The 20,904-nt window shown below is 45.2% G+C and overlaps 1 protein-coding gene across 6 annotated transcripts in view; it reads right to left on the bottom strand.

Moving 5' to 3' along the window:
- Positions 1 to 20,904, bottom strand: part of Hn (phenylalanine hydroxylase) — a 115,353-nt gene that overhangs the window by 15,633 nt on the left and 78,816 nt on the right. For all 6 annotated transcript variants that reach the window (XM_075871112.1, XM_075871117.1, XM_075871115.1 and 3 more), the window contains exons 10-11: positions 3,602 to 3,697; positions 1,846 to 1,979 (exon numbers count right to left, since the gene is read on the bottom strand). In XM_075871112.1, coding sequence (XP_075727227.1) covers positions 1,846 to 1,979; positions 3,602 to 3,697 — 230 coding nt within the window. The remainder of the gene's footprint in view (positions 1 to 1,845; positions 1,980 to 3,601; positions 3,698 to 20,904) is intronic.

Below are 20,904 nucleotides of genomic sequence, written 5' to 3'. Positions count from 1 at the left end.
TCTGGTCAGGGTTGAAGGGAGACCCCTTGGCTGTGCTCAACATGCAAAAGCAGTGAAGTCTCATGTGGTAAAATTTTATGTTGTCACTCGATTGCACTTTTTGGTTAAAGGAATCAATAGAGCTAAGGAAGAACGGCGCAGGAGGCTGCAGCCTCTAAAGCTCCGTAGGTGCGTGTAGGATTCCCGTACAGCTGAGTGCTCCACTCGTCCTGTTACATACTGTAACAGTTTTCTTTGTACATAGTATTTACAGTGATTTTTTTGTACTTTGAAGTTTATCTGTGTACATAGCCAGTGTGACAGTGATACTTCTTTGTATATATGTAAAGCAATAAGTTTTAAGCATCTTTATTTTTATTTTGTTTTCCTTTAAATTGTATCTTTATGCATAGTGTGTGTGACTGATATTTCTTTGTATATAGCAGCCGGTTTTAAACATCTTTATTTTTATTTTGTCGTATCTGTAAACACATTTAATATGCTGTTGACAAATGGAAAAAAACCGCGTTGGTTTATGCCTGGCTTTATCCTTTGGCTAAATTACAGCTGCTTGTTTCTACACCTTGAACGATATTTGTATATTTGCTGCTGATCCAATAAAAAGCTAAGGGATGCAGACATCGCTGTTGTCCTTTTAATATGGGTGTAAGAAAAAGCATTTTTCTATTAGCATCGTTATTTAAAGCATTCCTTCCCGTAGCCGAGGCGTTGTGACAAAAGCACACGTGTAGCTTTCGCTCACGACATTCATTCCAATTTGAACTGTTATTTACAGCTTCGCCTTACTGCGGCCATGCACATTGAGACGGACAGCACGCGGACTTGACAGTTTCTCTCAATTGGTAAAAAGACTAAAAAAAAAGTGCCGCTATATCCACGAAGTGAATGATGATGAGTGGGCGAAGCTCTGGAGGAAAACCTGGTAAACCATGAATCTTCCGTACATTTTGCCTACTCGATTTTATTACAATGCTCCCCCTAGCGTACGTCACCGTACTAAATCGAACGATCGCCTTCTCCCAATGACACGTGCCATATGTGACATCATTCCTATTTTATAACATCTCGCATCTTTCATCATCAACTACAAGTACCGCCGTCTAGTTTATAACATCTTGCATCTTTTCATCATCAGCTACAAGTCCCGCCATCTAGTGAGCACTGAAAGAACTAAACGAGAGGTGGCTACATGCAGGAGACGGAGCCGACATCTAGTGAACACTGCAAGAACTAAACGAGAAGAGGCGACATACAGGAGACGGTACCGCCATCTAGTGGACACTGCAAGAACTAAACGAGAAGTGGCTACATACAGGTTACAGGGGACGCACAGCCCACGCCCTAAGGAGCTTCGCCCCTAAAAGCGGAATCGCGAAGAACCTACGCAAGGGGCTCATTCGCGCGTCACCGTAGCAGACGCTCAGAGCCGCGAAACCAGTGCAGCAACATTTAGGGGCAATGTTATGAGGCGAAAGCCCGATTATCGTGTGGAAACACCATTTTTAATGCTACTCTGACAGTATAAATCTATAGCCGTACACCGGTAAGAAACAGGCCGTCGCACGTGTCGCCAAAGGCGCAGAAGCCCGGCAACGCACGACCAAGCCGGATTGCTCGTAGCGCCCTCTATCACAACCGCGTACGGAGCTTCAGGAAAACAGCGGCGGTAGCGCCACTCCACCTATTCTAGTACACTCTACTTTTGAGGCAGAACTTCCAATGCAGCTTTTTTTTATTTTTTAGCTCTCAATATATTTCTCGCTAATCCGTGCCGCTACCGTCAACTTCACAAAGAGCGAAACGCAAAGAAAGCTTCCCTGCGTTCGAAGCTCTTTTTTCACTGACCTCATTTTCTTCTGGGCGTTCTGGAAGCTCTCGGCGACGAAGTAGATTGGCTGGTACTCGGTAATCGGATACTTCTGCTCACCAGTGACGGCTGGCTCGAAAGGCTTCATCTCCGGCTTCCCGCTCAGGCAGTACTGTAAAAAAATAAAAGATCACATGGATGTGCGAAGCCTCCAAAATGTAAACTCCGAAGCTGTATTATTGGAAATGTTGTAAATCTATTTGAATGGAACTGCACAGAAGCAGCCCAGAAATGCAATGACAGCGTATTAACTGAAAATACAAAGAGAGATCACGAAATGTAGATGCACAGGCCTGCGTCGGTTTCGTAACACCACCAAAGGGTACCGTTAAGGACAGGGCCTCATCAAGTATGAGGCGCAAGGGACGGCTTTGTGGTCTCCCATAGTAAAGTACCGAGTTCTCAAAATCGTTAACCACGTCTACTAAACACAAAGACATACAAGCGGCGAATACACGAGTCTGTGATGACTTATAGGCAGTAAGGAGGTGCATGGAATAAATTCAGAGGACAACTTATTTCTGACGCAAAACACGGGATCATTATCACACCGACGAGAATTCAAGCACGAAAAAGGGAAAACTTTCAAGAAGTTCAAGTTGAAAAAAGATGAAAAACTCTTCGTGCACACCCTTTGTGCTACTCTGCAGTATGAGGAAATTCGAGCGAGCCGGTGTAAATTTGTTTTGCAATGAGAAAATACAACCCAATGAAGGAAAAAGGACTTAAGTCATCCTTTTTCTTTCTTATAATGTTTAGGGCTTATATATATATATATATATATATATATATATATATATATATATATATATATATATATATATATATATATATATATATATGTACCTAAACTCATGTTCCATTGCAGAACTGCAATCATGCTACGAATAAGTCGCACTCAAGCTAGGTAATACTCGTACGCGTATACACACAGAAGCACACATTCAAAAAAAAAACCCGAATGCCGCTTGACTTCTGCGAAACCTGGCGAAGTGCATAGTATCGTCACGCAGCAATTCCTGTTCGTAGAGTTGCCACTTCTTCGGTTACCAAACCATCAATGAGGCCAATGTTTGAAGTAAGCGTGTAGCGTTTCTCTGGCTCAAGCAGATTCCGGCTGAGGAGATTTGAAAACTCGGCGTGCGACATATGCGCTACTTTTGCAACGCTTTATCCACTTCGCGCGCTTGTTATGACAGTTCGGATACCTGTCCTCAGCAGCGAGTTCAGTCAGGTTGTTTCCCTTTCAGATGTAGCGGCCAACCACCGGCGAAGTGCAGGTGGGAGGAGCAATAGTGTGCTATGCGAGGTGGTGGCGCCCTCTCTAGCGTGGTGCAGAAATGAACCATGTATTTCCGAAGCATTTTTGGTGATTTTAGCCTAATTATACCGATTACTTCTTCTTGATGTTGGTAATAATTAGATACCAAGCTCGGTTATTCATTTTACCCCAAAATATGCCTTCTGAGCGATGGTTTAGTATTGTAATAACCCTTTCATCATGAGTGTAATCACGGCACATGAGATCTTTGAATGGGCTACAGTGCCTTAAATTGCAAGGCACTTAAGAGTGATACTGCTATTGCTCCACCATTGCTTCAGACTTCTGCCAACTCTTCCATTTCCCAGTTCTCTGCTTGATTGCTTATATGAATATTTGCTAAGTATATGCTATATATCCATAAATGTTCATTTTTAATAATAAAAAAAATATCAGGCGAGTAAGCTTCTTACCTCTAGCTCACCGAAGGAAGAGAGTAGACCGGCCCCGTAGGCCTTGAGGTGTCCATCTTGCTTGCAGATGCCGAATTCTATCGTGAACCAGTAGCACTGTAATAAAACAGAAAATGAAAAGCAAATTTCACGTCTTGCGCTGAATGGAAGTACCAGCGAGCCATCTTTCGGAAGAATGGTGTTATACATTGGAATATTACATGACAAAAGCCCTGTGTGGGAGCACCATTTTGGGAACGCCAAGGGTTATGCTTTCAAGCTGCTCGCCTCGGTGCTTTAGTAGCTATGGAGCTGAACTGCTGGTCCGCATGCCACACTATCGTGTCCCGGTCATGAGGACCGCATTTTTCATAGAGGCTAAAACACTTGAGGCTGGTTTACTTAGGTTAAGGTGCACGTTAAAAAACCCTTAGTAGCGAAAATTTTCGGAGCCCCCTTCACTACAGCGACTCTAAATCGTATTGTTGTTTTGGGACGTTGAATCCCATCAATCAATTATGCCTTCAAACTCTCGTTTTTCTTTAGAAATATAATGGTACAGAGATGGAAAGAAATCATTCTTATCTGCAATCACTTCAATGATTTTAAATTTTGTTGAAGTAGCAATGACTTGAATTCCTGCACAAGTGACAAGGTTTTCTTGATGAATACCCTTACCTTTACTGTGGCAATGCACGAGAAAATCTTTGCGCACATCCTGTGTCACACTCCTCACTACAGTTCACAAAGCAAAGAGCTGTCAGCAACCCTAGCACATTCCGAAGACCAGCCTCTTTCCGCGCAATTAAGTTTGGAGAGCCAGAACGTTCAAGCTTGCAAACAGAAAGCGACAAAATTCTTGAAAATCGTGTGATCAATCGGCCTCAATAAACACTTATGACACTCCCGTGCTGAAGTGTGTCTTAATTTTTTTTTCTTAGTCGAGGGTAGGAAAAAAGAAATTTCGATTTACACACAACAATGATGAGAACGAGCAGGTAACGGTGACAAAGAAAGTATAGTGGTTGTCCTTGGTAGCAATTATCTTGGAATGTGAAGGGAAAAAAGTGGACGCAAACATTATTCTCTTTCCTTCTTCACATATACCTTACAATACTATAACAACGATTCGTATACTTTCTTCAGCATCATTACTTGCTAGTTCTCAATATTATTGACTCTCACCGACAGACATGCGTTAAGATTTCGAATTCGTTGATGGTATGTGCACCAAATGTGCGAATGTGCAGCAAGGAAGCAAAAGTTGTCCAAGCTACAATGTAGTATATATATAAGGCCGTAGAAATCAAAGTATCGTACAATGATTTCACAGGTGCTACAGCGTTGTCAGTGAAGCTTTGCGTGGAAAAATCATCAGCATTGCAATGCTTTTACCTTAACGCATGAAAAATTAAGCTCTGTCAGGGCGTATTGACCTCGAAATCAAATAGAGTCAGCACCTAGCGGCGAACGGACGAAACTCCGCAGAGTGGATGGCTCCATGAATCGTCTGCTAGCCACAATGAGTTTGCATCTGTGCGATTGTGATACACGTCCTTGGAGTGAGGCTCATGGCTTTGTGTAAGCCCAGTATCAAAGGATAGCATGCAAGCCTAGACGATATGCATAAGCTTTTTGCCTACCACGGCTTATCTACACTCCGATAATTGAGGGCATGCACATGTCACTATAGCGCAAGATGTCATCATTGTACCGTCCATTCGCCAAGATCATTTCTATGTTGGTGCCCGCTTGTCATTCGAGCACGTCAAATTGTGCAATCGGCGTTGTCCTAAACTAAATAAGTACAAAAAATGAATGTGCACATGGAAAATTTTAGCAACTCGACGTCGTGAAGTGTCGTTAATCTCGACGCCATTGCGCTACCGAACAGCATTAACTATCGTCTGCAAACGCTGATTATAATTGCAAAAAGGCAGGAAAAGTGGCGATGCGCATATGAGCAAGTTGAGTGCATGAAGTTCTCCTACTACTCATTGCGCAGAAGTGCAGGCTTTTTTTTAGCAGGTGCTTGAACAAGGCGTAAGTCATTTGTTTAGTCGCGCGAGAACAGTGCTGCTGTAGCGTAGGCAAACACAAACTAAGTACGTACAAAGAAAGCAGAAAGAAGCATCAAGCACAGTGTGAAAACACTCAGCTGCTGCCGAAGGCCAGAACACAGTTTATTATCAGATTGCCCTGATCTCACGCGTAATAAAGATATCAAACCGGCTTCACGTAATAATCTAACAATAAAGAGCTGATAGACGACAATTAGGGTATCATCGATGTACTCTATTTGCCGACAATCAGCTTGAAGTGCTCACAACGAAGCGCTGCTGTGTGCATTTGTATATGCTCCGCCGACCATCTATCCAAACTACCATTACGACTGTGATTCCTCCTATAGGTCGATCTCGCCACCAAATGTCGCATCAACAAATCACCCACTACGCCGTAATTGTTCACTGCCTCTGGAAACAACCAAGTACCGAAAACGCATCTGCAAGACAGTGTGCGCACCTACGTAACTGAGCACTGTTGATGCTTTTGTAGTTGATGACGATGAAGGTTGAGATGAAGTATATGGTTGTCTGAGTCCTTTGTTGTAGTTGGATAGCTTGCATGACCTACTGGTAGGGCATTTCACGCTGGGTGACGTCTTGCGTGGTCCTACCCTACTACCATCCAATATTAAATCTCTTAACACGGGACTCCTTTACAGGCATGGCACCTGCTCAAGGTCTTCTAATTTGGGGCACAACTTTACCTATCTTGACAGGCTGTCAACTTTACAAAGAAAGTCTGTACGCTACATAAAAAATCTGCAACCTAGAGAACATACTCTTCTATTTTTCGACAAGCTTCAGATACTTACTGTCTATCAATTCAATAGAATATAGTATCTTAAACTCAGCTTATACGTCATTAATCAAATAGGAGACACCCTTGCCCCCTATATGGAGCATAGCTGCCCAAGCGATACTCCCTATGATCTACGCTTTGATCGTTTTCGATTGCCTCAATTCAGAACAACATATGGTAAGCAAGTTTCTTCATAACAAATACCTTATCTACTCCACGAAAATAGCCATGTCGTTGAAGTTTCGGCAGAACGTTACACTAAAAATAGTGTGGGAAAAAAGTTAAGATGTACTTCCTTGCTCTTAAGGAGCCATATTTGTATTATTTATTATAAACCTTTTTAGTGTTTTGTGCTTTTGTATATTTGACGAAAGTTGCTCAATTCCTTTCTTTTTAAACGTATTTCCTTATGGTGCTTAGCTATTCTGCCATAAATTTCTGAATGTTTCAGTTTTTTTGTATGTTCTTTTATCTCGCTACTGCTGATTGCTGATGACTGTAATGCGTTATTTTAAAACGTATGTATTTACACCTGTTAAACTTTTTCAATTTGAACTTTGTGTCACCTCATTGAAAAGAAGAATGAAATTTGTATCTTTGTTTCACTCTACTTGGGCAAATGTATGGGTGGAGGGGCCTTAGTCAGGCAAAGGTAATCAGCCTTTAGTCCCTTCAACCTAGGCAATCTTAGTTTTTGTCTGAATAAACAGCGAATGAATTAATTGAAAAATTTTTTCGCAAACAAGTTATAAGCGCCGGCGTGGCTATGTGGCTGAGCGTTTAGGTGTCATGGAGAGCACCTGGGCTATCGTCGTACACAAAACCTTAATTTTATCTCATTGTGTGCGGGGCTACGGGTGTTTCTGTCCCATACGCTGAACATTTATATTATTGTATTTGCGTTTATAATAATATTTACATGATATTTATTACACCTCAGCTAAATACTACAAATTATATTTCCTGAAGCTGTCTTGGCGTCTTTGTCTGCTGGTGTCCAAAGCTGGTGTATTAGAAGGAAGAAAAAATCACAGCATATCTACGGAGGGAACAATTATGAGTGGGGCAAAGCGTCCGTCCGTCCGTGCGTCGGTCCGTCTCTCCTTCTTTCACTGCCGTGAATTTCTTGAATTGTCAGCTATACAAAAACTACTAACGCCATGTAGTGATAATATTTCTAAGGATGAACGAATGGATATGGCTGTACCCTTTAGAACGGGCGGTGGCTAGCGCCACCAAGCCGTAATACTTAATGAACCAAAAACTAGATTCATTTTTTTTCCTTTAAATAGTGAGGTTGAGTATTCGTACTTTGCAGTGAAGGGTTCAATTTTCACTCGTGCCTTGACTTTAGCCACCAATCAGACAAGCTCCTTCTAGTTAATTCTATCCGCTTAAAGTCTATTTTGCCCCACCCCCCTGTTCCTAAACCGCAGTGCTTTGAAAAACTCTGCGCCATCGTCCTGAACTATAGGGTGAAGCCTTTTACATAACAGAGCATATACACACAAGGACATATACACACAACGCCACCTAGTGAGCAATTCACAAACTAGAGGTGCCTACAAACATATTATGTATAAAAAGAGGAAGAAGCGAACCACACCCTAAGTAGCTTCGCCCCTAAAAAAGCCTGTCATCACCATCTTTCTTTCATTGATTTATACCGAGAATCTCGTCCTGGCAGACTTGATGCCATCAGGTAGTACGCAAGAGATCGTTAGTAAACTTCCAGCTCGTGAGCAAACCGCGCGCTACGTGACACTCTTCGGCAGAAAAAAAAATATTGGTTCACACTAACCCTCATAACTACGAACGGAGCTGGCGAACATACTCAAGTTTACATGCACAGTAGTACCCAATAAGGTAGGCGGCAAGACAATTGCAGTCGTAGGTTGATTCGTAGAACATTGGACACGTTATCTGACAGGTTGTAATTCGGTGCCATCTGGCGGCAAGTGATCGTTCCACCCACTATAGTTCTTTTGTTTTTTCAATCATATCGCAATTGCTACAATGCGTGATATATGCTGCATTTAGTTTCCCATTGTTAAGTTTTGTAAGCTTTTTTAATACATTTTAGCACGGCAGAACTCATAGTTGTGGTGTAGCCGATTTATTAAGATCCTCGAACTCCTCAGAGCAAGACAGTTTCAACAGAACAGAAGAAGTTAAAAATCACTAGGAATGTTCCCCTGTGACTTTTTTTTTTATTTCAGTGTCTGTTGGTTTGATAAGGGGCTTCCTAACGAAGAAAACGAGCTATCGGCCAATTTCTCGTTTTTTTTTTGTTCATCCACTCTGAGGCTTTAATTTCATGTAAGCCCTACAATCATGCTAGAAAGGAGACACTCCAGGCCAAGAGTCTCAAACAATTCTCAGGCAGCAGGCCACAGTCACAGACTTTAGTTCTCAAAGAACTGGGTCAGCGAGGAATGCAAGAGCAGGAGCGAGTGTTGGCTGAATTTCATACATATTGCCGACAAACACTATAGATCACCAGTTCCATTCTGAAGAAGGTTTGGGGCGGCCGAAATTCCATCCTATCAAATGTGAATACCAATCTCCGAAATGAGTCAAGTCTGGATGCCCATTCTGAAGATCTGAAATTACTGTTTTTATGTCTCGGTTACTCTACAAACCATGGTAACACCACGGGTGGCCTTACGATACAACGTTTCAGACCGATCATGCCTGTGTAGCTGAAGACCGTACTTATTATGGCAAAAAAAAAAAAACTTTAAGACAAACATATCCATGCACAGGACCCGTGTTCGACACACGGGGCGCCGTAGTATTTGATCACGCATTTCGAAATCGACCTCTTTGCCGTCCGGGAAGAGACCCTCGAGACCGTTCCAGACAGCGCGAGAACATTAGATGCTGCTCAATTGTCACACGGTGCACGTCTGCGAGACAGGTCGATGGATCGATGTACGACAAACTTGGCTCAGAAACGCGAGTTATACATAAAAACTATCTAGTATACCGTTCCCATCTGCAACCAAATTCTTCAAAAAATCGAAATTCTCTCTCGTGGGGACTCGGCAGAGCGTAGTTGCCTTAGCGCATGAAATGTCCGAAGTGTATTACAATAAAAAAAAGAAAAAAGAAATCAGGACCGCTTCCACTTCCATTGCGAAAGCTGTAAGAACTGCACAATGTTGATTCAATGTGTTTGCATTGCGCTTGTCTTGTGTTTATCAAGTCGCAGTTCGAGGGATCGAATCCAGGTCATGGCAGTTGCGTTTTGCATGGAGGCAAGAATACTTGAGGTTCCTGAACTCATTTTTGGGTTAACGTTAAGGCAATACAAGAGATAGAAACTTTTGCAATTATGGTGTCTCTTACAATCGTGATTTTGGAATGCGAAACCCCAAGAACTATCACAACGTGTGTCTGTCTGCGTTTATTTATCTGTTTGGGTTGCTATGTATTATTTTATATCCCCCTTTGTTCTTTCCTTGTAACTGTGCGTTTTTTATTGTCAGTATACCCTACGGCATAAGTTAAATCAAAACAAACAGTTAAGTTTCGCGTGTAATGTCCAGGGAGTGGTCGATGCAAAGGTCCGTCCGTCCAGCGAATTAAGTCAGGTATTCGACCGTGGAGTGGTAGGAAAGGCAGCGTAGCTGGTGGTTTAGAGCTCTGTGAAGGTCCGTGGAGGTCTCAAGTAGGGGACGGAGCATTACCTCTACTAGCGATTATTGATTTTATGTTCTATGGGCTGCTTTACACAGTTTTCCAGTGTTTTCTGCGCGTAGAGCCATGCGTCTAACTGCCTACGATGGTGTTTCCCTGTCACTTCTCTGGCTCGGACTGAGAAATCGGCCTTTCGACGACGCTGGCGCTTACGGGAGAGCAAGCATTGACATTCCAAGCGTGCGGCCGTTTCGGCTTATGTGTACCATACGTGGAAACTGTTCGACGCCAATTCGAGGCATGAGATGATCGCAGGATGGTCGCTTCAACCACTTCGCAATCACGAAAAAAGTAAGAAGGAAACCATTTTCAATCGTACCAGTAAATTACTTGTGCACGATCGCCTCATCACCATGCTTCCACGAGAGGACCCCTGACAAACGAGATAGTGGGCAAAAATGAAAATTTGGGCGACGAAGCTCCCTCGAGATTTCCACACCAAATGTCGTACTGTCATAGATCCTGATGGCATCAGTGAGGACCTACGTAATTATACCATCCCACCAAAGTTGACTACATTGTCCTCTGAGGGGCCATCCACCGAACATACCAAGTTTAAGCAAGTTCCGTTGAGCCAATGTCGCAAAACACGAAGAATAGGCATTGAACTCCATGACGTCAAATGGCGTGGCTTAATCAATAAACTGAAAAATAAACGTTGACCCTGATTGTCCACTGCAATTATATTCCTTGTATGCTGAAATTTATAACGTAAGACTTTTTAGCATGCTAATGGCCAAACACAGTCAATTCATTGTCTCACTGCAGTCTCCCTTTAAGGAAATATTTGGCAACGTAATAACGTACTTCACTGAAAATGTTATCCAAAGATGTCTAGCGGCCATTTGTGTTTCACCTCACCTCATACAGTGCCTACTTTATTTTGAATCCGCTGCACCTGGCCGGCATTTACAAGATAGACGAGGCGCTGCGTGTAAGATGGATGCCATCTGGCAGCGCCATCGGGAAATGGGAGTTCGTGCAGAACCCAGGTCCACTGCCAGGTGGCAGCACCGTATCATCGGTGGAGTGCTGTTTCGTGCATGGCGTCACATTTTCAGCGCAGCCTAAGAAAAACCAAAATATTTAGATTTACGTGTCTACTTATTTTATGGCAAATGTACACGCCACCTAACACTTACACATGGATGTTGCGCCTCAGATATCCGTAATGTTTGGTTTTCGGACAACAATGTTACCAAGTGTTAACGCAGTCACCGATTGAAGATGGCTGGCCGTTCAGCAAGCGTTTAAACTTTGGCCGAACAGCTTAATTGTGTGACAAACTGACAGCCATTGACACCAATATTTCCCTGTTCAAATATCCCAAGAAATCATGTCGCCTTTAAAAAAAGCTTGTTGGCGCTTGTGAGAGAACTCGATAATGTGGAACGTGAGCACGAACACGCATGTGTATTCACGTTTATTTGACGAAGTGCTGAAGCAAAGTAATATGAGGCAGACGTGTGCAGTACCCACGGATTCAAACGCAAAAATTTAGGGCTAAGCGATTTGCGTACTTCAGTGTCCAGGGTCTACAGTCTGTGTCATATCGGCGTATTTTTTTACTCGAACACCGCACAGCCTATATACATAACCTTTAACGGCCAGATTACCAGCGACATAGCACCCTTATCAAGAGCAATTTCTTCTGCCTAGAAATTGTTGCAACAAAAGAAAAAAAAAAGGGGGGGGTCACGTTTATTCACTCATTCGGCACTGCGCTCCAACCCTTTTACACGAAACTCTGATACCACGGGTGCGTAAACAGCGCCTCTCCGCCACTTTTTGATCATCACGAGCTCTAGCTGAGACCCCTATAGCGAGACGAAAGAGCCATCTTTCTAAAGTTAGTATAAAAGCCCACTTTCTGCTTCTCTTGAAGCTATCAAAGTTAAGCATCTGTGTATCAAAGTTCAGCATCGATGCGCTGCTCTCTGGGAAGATAATGATACTTTTTAACATTACCGTGATTAGCGGGATAGTTCGTCACGAGCGTCCTCTTTTAAGCTTTGAAGATTATCGGCGGATGGCAAAGCTCCAGTGCACATGATCAAAAAAGCAATTGCGGTGGGGCACCCCGAGAAATTTTCAGCGATGTGACTAACTACAAAAGTGGAGCAAGACCAAAAACGTTGGACAGGATGCCTAATGTAAAAAAAAAGATTGTGAAAAGACACGAGCTTTAATTATTTTGGATATTGATTGATTGATATTGATTGATATGGGGGGGGGGGTTAACATCCCAAAACCACCATATGGTTATGAGAGACGCCGTAGTGGAGGGCTCCGGAAATTTCGACCACCTGGGGTTCTTTAACGTGCACCCAAATCTGAGGACACGGGCCTACAACATTTCCGCCTCCATCAGAAATGCAGCCGCCGCAGCCGGGATTCAAACCCGTGACCTGCGGGTCTGTAGCCGAGTACCTTAGCCACTAGACCACCGCGGTGAGGCAATTAATTTGGATATTGAGTAATTGAAGATTTGTGCTGAATATGAACGCATGAAGGCGAGCACTTCAAACTATTATTCAACCGTTGAAGCAGCGACCACTGCGTTGCATGTCTTACTTATAATTTCTTTCGGTTATAGAAAATCGTGTATCTATCCTTTGCTACGTTTTTGCACGCAACTCGTGTGTGCTATATTTGAGGACAACCTTTCTTGGCATAAAGGGAAAGCTACGGGAGCGGAGCTACTTCCAATGTACTCTTCCGCGAAGTAGTCCAGTTCCACTCACGTTTAGACGGACGACCATGTTCGAAAAGTAACGTTGAATACAATCTGCTATGTCTACCTGGACGGCCGTATGTTAGTCGACTTTGCCACAACATTCGTCAGCGAGTAGTCAAAATAGTTGGAGGGTGACGAGCATTCACTCAAAGACGAAGACGTCATTTTACTGTGATGTGCACGTACAACGTGTGACGTGTTCGCACGTGCAAAAACGCGATACGACACTGCAAAAAGTGAAACGAATGTGAATACCACGTTCATGTGTACTCTGGGTCTTTATCAATAGCATCTTCTAAACAATAAACTAACTTTGTTTTTTTTTACGATTTTCACGCAGAATACGAGGGTGCAACTGTGAAACTATATTCTTCAGCGGTGGTACGCGCCTACTTTGGCTCCGCAACTTTCGCTTCATCGCCACGAATAGTTAGCTCCAAAAACGGTCATCTAAACGTTTGGCCGAAAATCAGCAATATTCATTGATCATTAAACAAAATAAACCCCCTGCGTTGTCAATATAATCTGACGTGACTTCAGTCACACTGCGTGAGAATTTGGCCGATCAGTTTTTTGAAAAAAAAAGTACGACGCTCGACAGATTTTGGACGTGCTGCCATACAGAACCTACATCAAGAGCATTATAAGTTTCTCGAAATCCAAGAAACTGAGGACTAATTGCGCACACATTCGTAGCCTATGATGTTATTCTTTTAATGAATGAAGTCTAATTTTAATCAAGTCTGTAATTAGGTTCTAATTGAACAGCACTACTGAAACTCAGAAAAAAAGACAAATCACTGTCGTTTTGATTTTAGAATGTTATGCCGAGTGCCTTGGAATTATAGTATCGTAACGACACATTCGTAGACAATGCGTCATAAATAACGCCTGAACGAGAGATGAGTGTTGCAAATACGAAAAGCTTGCGCTAAGTCGCACGAGGCTTAGAATGGCGAAACTGGATTACATGGAAATATAAACGGGTTGCTTGAGTGGGTCGTTTCTAGGTGGTTAGCTATATAGGTGTTGCAATATCTGGTTTCTAGGCCGCTTCTGTTCGTAGACGAATTCGAGTTAAACGACAGACAAGACGCAGGTGTGCAAACTCCAGGAACAAACTCAAGCTGAAGACGAACGTTCACACTTCCCACAGATCTACGAACCCGTCACTGTTCACGTAGAATAGAGAAAAGAAGAAGGAATGAGTGTCACAGAACGAGCGCTAAAAAAGGGCGTGACGCCAAATTCTTGCGATAACGGGCGGGAGAAACGCCGCGAAGTCAAAAGAAAAAAAAGGAAAGAAAAAGAAAACAAACGGCCAAGGCTCCCCGGGCGCGCGCTCTCCCCGCAGAAGCGTGGCTTCATCGACGAACCTCCTCACCCCACAACGGCGGCTGAGCAAGCCCGCGATTTTTCTAGAACGAAGGAGGCGTGGCCACACCGAGATGAGTCATCCGACGCGGAGGGCAGTCGAACCGTCTCGCGCCTCTCCCCAGCCTTCGTTGCGCATCACGCCGACGAAATGAGGAGAACTTTCTGGAAGGTGGCGCGGAAGGTATTTAATCAAGCAGCCGAGACGAGAAAGCAGGAGGAGACGGAAGTTAACGCCAGAGCGCGTAGGGATTCCGCCGTGTAGTCGGCGAAGGTTTTGGTCCGTAGGGACGAAGCCGGAGATGAAGAGGATTTCCACCTGAGGGGTGAAGGCTCGGGCTACAGGCAAGAGCGTGTGTTTACCGCTATCGAGCGAAGACCCGTGGCAACCGCTGCGAGTGTGAGGCCGACGTGTTTCCGGCTAAGAAGCTGAAGTTTGAAGAGTGGCCAATTGGAGACGGGAGGTTTCCTGGAAGAGAAACTTCGAGGGCGCGGAACGACAACAACGCTGGACTTTGAGTGAGTGATTCTCGGAAGAGTATCATTCAGACTTTTGTTCCAAGGACTTTGGACTGAATAGGTTTTATATCTCTTTAGTCTTTAAGTGTCTTGGTTGTTCAATGCATGCGACTGCATTGTAGTGCGTATCGTTGTCTGTGTCCGTTGCTTTGAGTGTGGCTGATTGTACTGTGTAGTACGTTGTTTGTTTGGTGACGTATTGTATGTAACTATTGTGAAGTGTGCATTCTTGTGTATGGTTTTCGATCTGCCATTTTTGAGAATATAGTATTTGTTTTGTTTATCAACTCTCGGCTCTGACTTGTTCTTTGGGCCACAGCCGGCGTCTGCTGGCGCGCCAATAAGGACCACTCCTAAATTGTCCACGCTTTCGTGGTGCGGTCCGGAGGGCCGATACTTCGGCTCTTAGAATTAGCCCGGCGATCACCTCCCTAATTAACGGGACCTGTGTGACAATTAATCTGGCGTCCGCGATACAGGACCTTTTGGTGCACAGTGTGTCCAAAGTAGTAAGAAAGAGCCTCGAGTTGTTGATACTGCTATCGGAACGATTTTGTGTGTTGTTCAGTGTTCTCGTTAACGAGTGCAGGGGAGTGTTCCGATAGACCGATTTAGGCAGATATTTTTTGCATACGGCAAGGTTTTATTTGCGAGACACAATGGATCTCGAAAAGTTAGTCGCTCTTGGTGAGAAGATGGGTCTTTCTGGCGCCGAACTACGGAAGTGGGTAAGCCAGAAGGAGAAAGAGGCGGTGGAGAGAGAGAGGTTGGCAGCTGAAAGGGCCAAGGAAGAAAAAGCAGCTGAGTTGGAGAGAGAGAGGTTGTCAGCTGCGAGAGGGAAGGAAGAAAGAGAGGCAAAGGAGCGACAGCTGAAGGAAGAAAGAGAGCAACAATTGAAGTTGGAATTGGAGAGAGAAAAGTTGGCAGCCGAAAGGGCGAGAGAAGAAAGAGAAGCGGAGATGGCTGAAAGGGAACGGCAGCGGCAGCACGAGATGGAACTCGAGCGGCTCCGTTTGCAACAGCGAAGTGAAACTCCGGTCCAAGCTAGAGTTGAAAGCAGCGAACGGGAAGATCACGGCTTCCGCTTGAACCCAAGCAAGCTGCTCGTAGCGTTTGATGAAAGGAAGGACGACCTTGACGCGTACCTTCACCGATTTGAGACGATTGCGAGGAGCCAGAATTGGCCGGAACAGCAATGGGCAACTGCTTTAAGTACTTGCTTGAGTGGTGAAGCGCTCAGTGTGTACGGTAGGCTGACGCCGACCGATGCAGCCAACTATGCAAAGGTGAAAGCTGCTTTGTTGAAGCAATTTAGATTCACTGTGGAAGGATTCCGGGACAGATTTCGGACAGGAAAGCCAGCTGATGGTGAGACGGCTACGCAGTATGCCGCCCGACTTTGTCATTATTTCGACAGATGGATTGAACTTTCCGGGACAGCGCAGGAGTACGATGAGCTTAGAGAGCTCCTAATTAAAGAACAATTTCTTACTAGTTGCCACCCAAGCCTGTCGCTGTACTTGAAAGAGAGGAAGGCTGAGTCACTTGAAGGAATGCTTGAATTGGCTGATCAATTCTTGGAAGCGCAAGGTGGAACTAATTTGGCCAAGGTCAAGAAGGAGTGTCCCGATGATTCGAAGAAATTGGCTCCCGAAGAAAAGAAGCGTGCACCAGAGAGCATTCCGCGATGTTTTCTGTGCAACCGAGTGGGTCATCGCGCGAAAAACTGTCGAACGATCTTTACGAGCCCTACGGCAGTAAAATGTTTCAAGTGTGGTCAGACTGGGCACAAAGCAGATGCATGTCGGAACGGAGTGAGTCAAACTCACCAGGTATCCTGTGTGCAAGCAGCACCGAAATCTGATAATAATGCCGTCACTGATGGATTCGTAGAGTTGAAGAATGGGGAGAAAATTCCTATTGTGGGTGCTGTAATGTCAAAACAGCCAACCGGTGTTACGAAAGGAATGCCAACACTGCCTGGAAAAGTTGCGGGCAAAAAGACTACGGTGTTAAGAGATACCGGCAGTTCCACTGTTATCGTGCGGAGAAATTTGGTACGGGAAAGTGAGTTGACAGGCAGAACGAAACCGGTTTGCCTAATTGACCGTACAGTTCGGCTGCTTCCCGAAGCAAAAATTGAGGTTGAAACCCCGTACTTCAGCGGGAAGGTTACTGCTTTATGCATGACGACCCCCCTGTATGACCTTGTCATCGGAAACATCGACGGGGCGCGAGGGCCAAGTGATCCAGAATGCTTGGGAGAAGACCCGAAGTTAGAGCCCTCGCCAACCCAGCGACCGCGAGATACAGGGGAGGAGCAGCCCGTGACGGATCTCACTAGAGCCCAAGGTGAAGCTGCGGCGCAAGAGACAGCGAAGGAGAAGAAGATCGTGTCGAATCAGTTCACGGGCCGAGCAACCGGACTTACGTCGGCACGACCTCAACCGACCGACAGTGTAAAGGAGACGGAGTTGGCCAGCCGGGCAAAATGTAGGGGCATGATCAAGCGGGTAAATAAACAGACAGGACCCGTCTAATTTAATGACGCGTTAACGGTGTCGGAAGAGACAGCGATGGCGGAGACGACGCCTCAGATATCGTCGTTAGAAAGGGCTCGCCGAAAAAGAACGTGGAAACACAAGAAGAGATCGAGCGAGCACCGCAAAAAGGGGCGCAAGCGCTGCTCGAAGTACACAGGATAGGTGCGGAGGTGGAATCGGAATCTGTCTGGCAGGGCTGAGTGACATATGTGGTGTTCTGGTTATCCTGTGTCTCAAGTGTATGTCGAGCGAGTCAAAGTGTTCTGTGCGATGATGTGATGTATAGTGTTGTATAATCGTTGTAAAGACAGAACTTTGTACGTTTGTATTGTTTGGAATGTGTGATGAAGTGTTGTAGTCATGTACCTGAGGTTATATTTCATGTGTATGAGATTGAATGTAATGTCCAATCGTATTGAGTGATATATTGTGAATGTGAAGTGTCATGAGCGACAGACTATGTTACAGTCTGTGAGAGTGTGTAGGTGACTTTTCGCGCTCGTTCGTTTGTGTGGTCTTGAATATTATGAGATAATATTCTTAAAGTGGGGGGCAGTGTCAAAGAACGAGCGCTAAAAAAGGGCGTGACGCCAAATTCTTGCGATAACGGGCGGGAGAAACGCCGCGAAGTCAAAAGAAAAAAAAAGGAAAGAAAAAGAAAACAAACGGCCAAGGCTCCCCGGGCGCGCGCTCTCCCCGCAGAAGCGTGGCTTCATCGACGAACCTCCTCACCCCACAACGGCGGCCGAGCAAGCCCGCGATTTTTCTAGAACGAAGGAGGCGTGGCCACACCGAGATGAGTCATCCGACGCGGAGGGCAGTCGAACCGTCTCGCGCCTCTCCCCAGCCTTCGTTGCGCATCACGCCGACGAAATGAGGAGAACTTTCTGGAAGGTGGCGCGGAAGGTATTTATTCAAGCAGCCGAGACGAGAAAGCAGGAGGAGACGGAAGTTAACGCCAGAGCGCGTAGGGATTCCGCCGTGTAGTCGGCGAAGGTTTTGGTCCGTAGGGACGAAGCCGGAGATGAAGAGGATTTCCACCTGAGGGGTGAAGGCTCGGGCTACAGGCAAGAGCGTGTGTTTACCGCTATCGAGCGAAGACCCGTGGCAACCGCTGCGAGTGTGAGGCCGACGTGTTTCCGGCGAAGAAGCTGAAGTTTGAAGGGTGGCCAATTGGAGATGGGAGGTTTCCTGGAAGAGAAACTTCGAGGGCGCGGAACGACAACAACGCTGGACTTTGAGTGAGTGATTCTCGGAAGAGTATCATTCAGACTTTTGTTCCAAGGACTTTGGACTGAATAGGTTTTATATCTCTTTAGTCTTTAAGTGTCTTGGTTGTTCAATGCATGCGACTGCATTGTAGTGCGTATCGTTGTCTGTGTCCGTTGCTTTGAGTGTGGCTGATTGTACTGTGTAGTACGTTGTTTGTTTGGTGACGTATTGTATGTAACTATTGTGAAGTGTGCATTCTTGTGTATGGTTTTCGATCTGCCATTTTTGAGAATATAGTATTTGTTTTGTTTATCAACTCTCGGCTCTGACTTGTTCTTTGGGCCACAGCCGGCGTCTGCTGGCGCGCCAATAAGGACCACTCCTAAATTGTCCACGCTTTCGTGGTGCGGTCCGGAGGGCCGATACTTCGGCTCTTAGAATTAGCCCGGCGATCGCCTCCCTAATTACCGGGACCTGTGTGACAATGAGCAAGTAATACTCTGCCCAGCTCACTGTGTAGTGTAGCAAACATGATGCATCTTCCACGGTTAACCTCCCTGCTTTTGCTGCCCCGCCGCGGTGGTCTAGTGGCTAAGGTACTCGGCTGCTGACCCGCAGGTCGCGGGTTCGAATCCCGGCTGCGGCGGCTGCATTTTCGATGGAGGCGGAAATGTTGTAGGCCCGTGCGCTCAGATTTGGGTGCACGTTAAAGAACCCAAGGTGGTCGAAATTTCCGGAGCCCTCCACTACGGCGTCTCTCATAATCACATAGTGGCTTTGGGACGTTAAACCCCACATATCAATCAATCAATCCCTGCCTTTGCTCTCTCTCTTTCAATCTGCCTCATGCCGTTTCCATGTGCAGCGTAAAAACGTGCCCCTATATCTGCATGCAACACTGCAAATGTCGTCGAAAGACGATAGTCTTGCGTCTGGAGAGAGTGAACAAAACGTTTATTTGATGTTCTGCGCATGAAAATTGGTGAATGCTATTCTGGAGGCACTGCTTTAGAATGCCTCGAGCGTGCAGTGGAGGCGAACGACCACATCAAGTCGCGTCACACGTGAGACATGAGCGCTATCTGGCAGTTATCTTGGAAAACGAAGCGCGCGCGCCCTGCGCGCCCGTCTTGGAGGTGATAAGATGTAGAACGCAAGGTGACGAGTAGGTGCCACCACTGTGTCGTCTGAGCAAAGCGTTGGAAACACTTGCCTTTTCGTGCAAGCGTTGCATGGTCAGCGCAACGGGATAAACGCTACGCTCCTTTGAATAAATGTATGCCTTTCCTAGTAAGAGACACACATACAGAATATTGACGTGTTATGGTGCCCAAGATATGCGCAATATTTGCTTTTTAATTAACAATCGCACAAGTGTGAACACTGAATCTTGAGCAATATTGGTGGGCGCTGCGGATAGAGTCGGCTGTTTGGAGCATCGTTTGGCCACTTTGGTGCCATTTAGGGTACCGTTAAGAGCGGACAAACAGACAAAAGTACATACAGACAAAGAAACAGACAGACAGACAGACAGACCAAAATTTTTGCGTTGAAGGTCCCCAAGAAAGACTATCGTCTTTAAAAAATGAATATCCGGCACTAGTCGACCTCCCTGTTTTTTCTTTTCTGCCATTCTCTCTCTCTCTCTTTCGTAGTTCGCGGAGGTCATTGGTAACTCCGGGGTCTTCATGCAGCCGCCGTTGTCTTTCACGTTACCAGGACTTCACCATTTGTCCGTACCGCAGCTGAACTCAGTAGACACGCTTGAGTGAAGCTAAAACGTGTGGCCGTGGTGTTTCATCACTGGATTCATCCAGACGGTTCATTAAAGTTTTTCTTAGTTAATGGTAACCTATGTGTAGAAATCTTTATAGGTGTTTCCCGCGAATCTGCTGCCTTTTGTTTTTGATTTTCAGTGAACTGGCGGTGAGTGGCGCATAAGATTGGCCCGATTACCACGGTAGTACCAATTAATTAGGATGATACCTTATGGGTACGCATTTGTACACACTAAAGATTTTCTTTCCAGCTTAAACAGCTTCCTTGTTAAGAACCATGGCTTTTTTTTCAAGTCACGCAATAAATTAGAACTAACAGACAATTATGGCAATTGAAGTGTAGTTAGTGTTATTTAGAAGTATTACGCGAGTGGTTTAGGCAGCATGCGAGGTATTGTCAGCTGCCAGCTCGTATCAAGATCATGCGCTACGTGACTCCAACGGGCAGAAAAAGATTGTCCCATTACGGCTAGTGTGGAACAACCTTTTTCTGCCCGTTGGAGTCACGTAGCGCGTGATCTCAATACGAACTGGCAGCTGACCAATAATACCTCGCTTGCTGCCTTAACTTCTCGCATAACACTTCTGCACTGG

This window comes from Rhipicephalus microplus, chromosome 8 (genome assembly GCF_043290135.1).
Source record: "Rhipicephalus microplus isolate Deutch F79 chromosome 8, USDA_Rmic, whole genome shotgun sequence".
NCBI classification, from domain to species: domain Eukaryota; kingdom Metazoa; phylum Arthropoda; class Arachnida; order Ixodida; family Ixodidae; genus Rhipicephalus; species Rhipicephalus microplus.
Note: the sequence above shows the minus strand (reverse complement) of the source record. Positions and strands in the feature narration are given on the sequence as shown.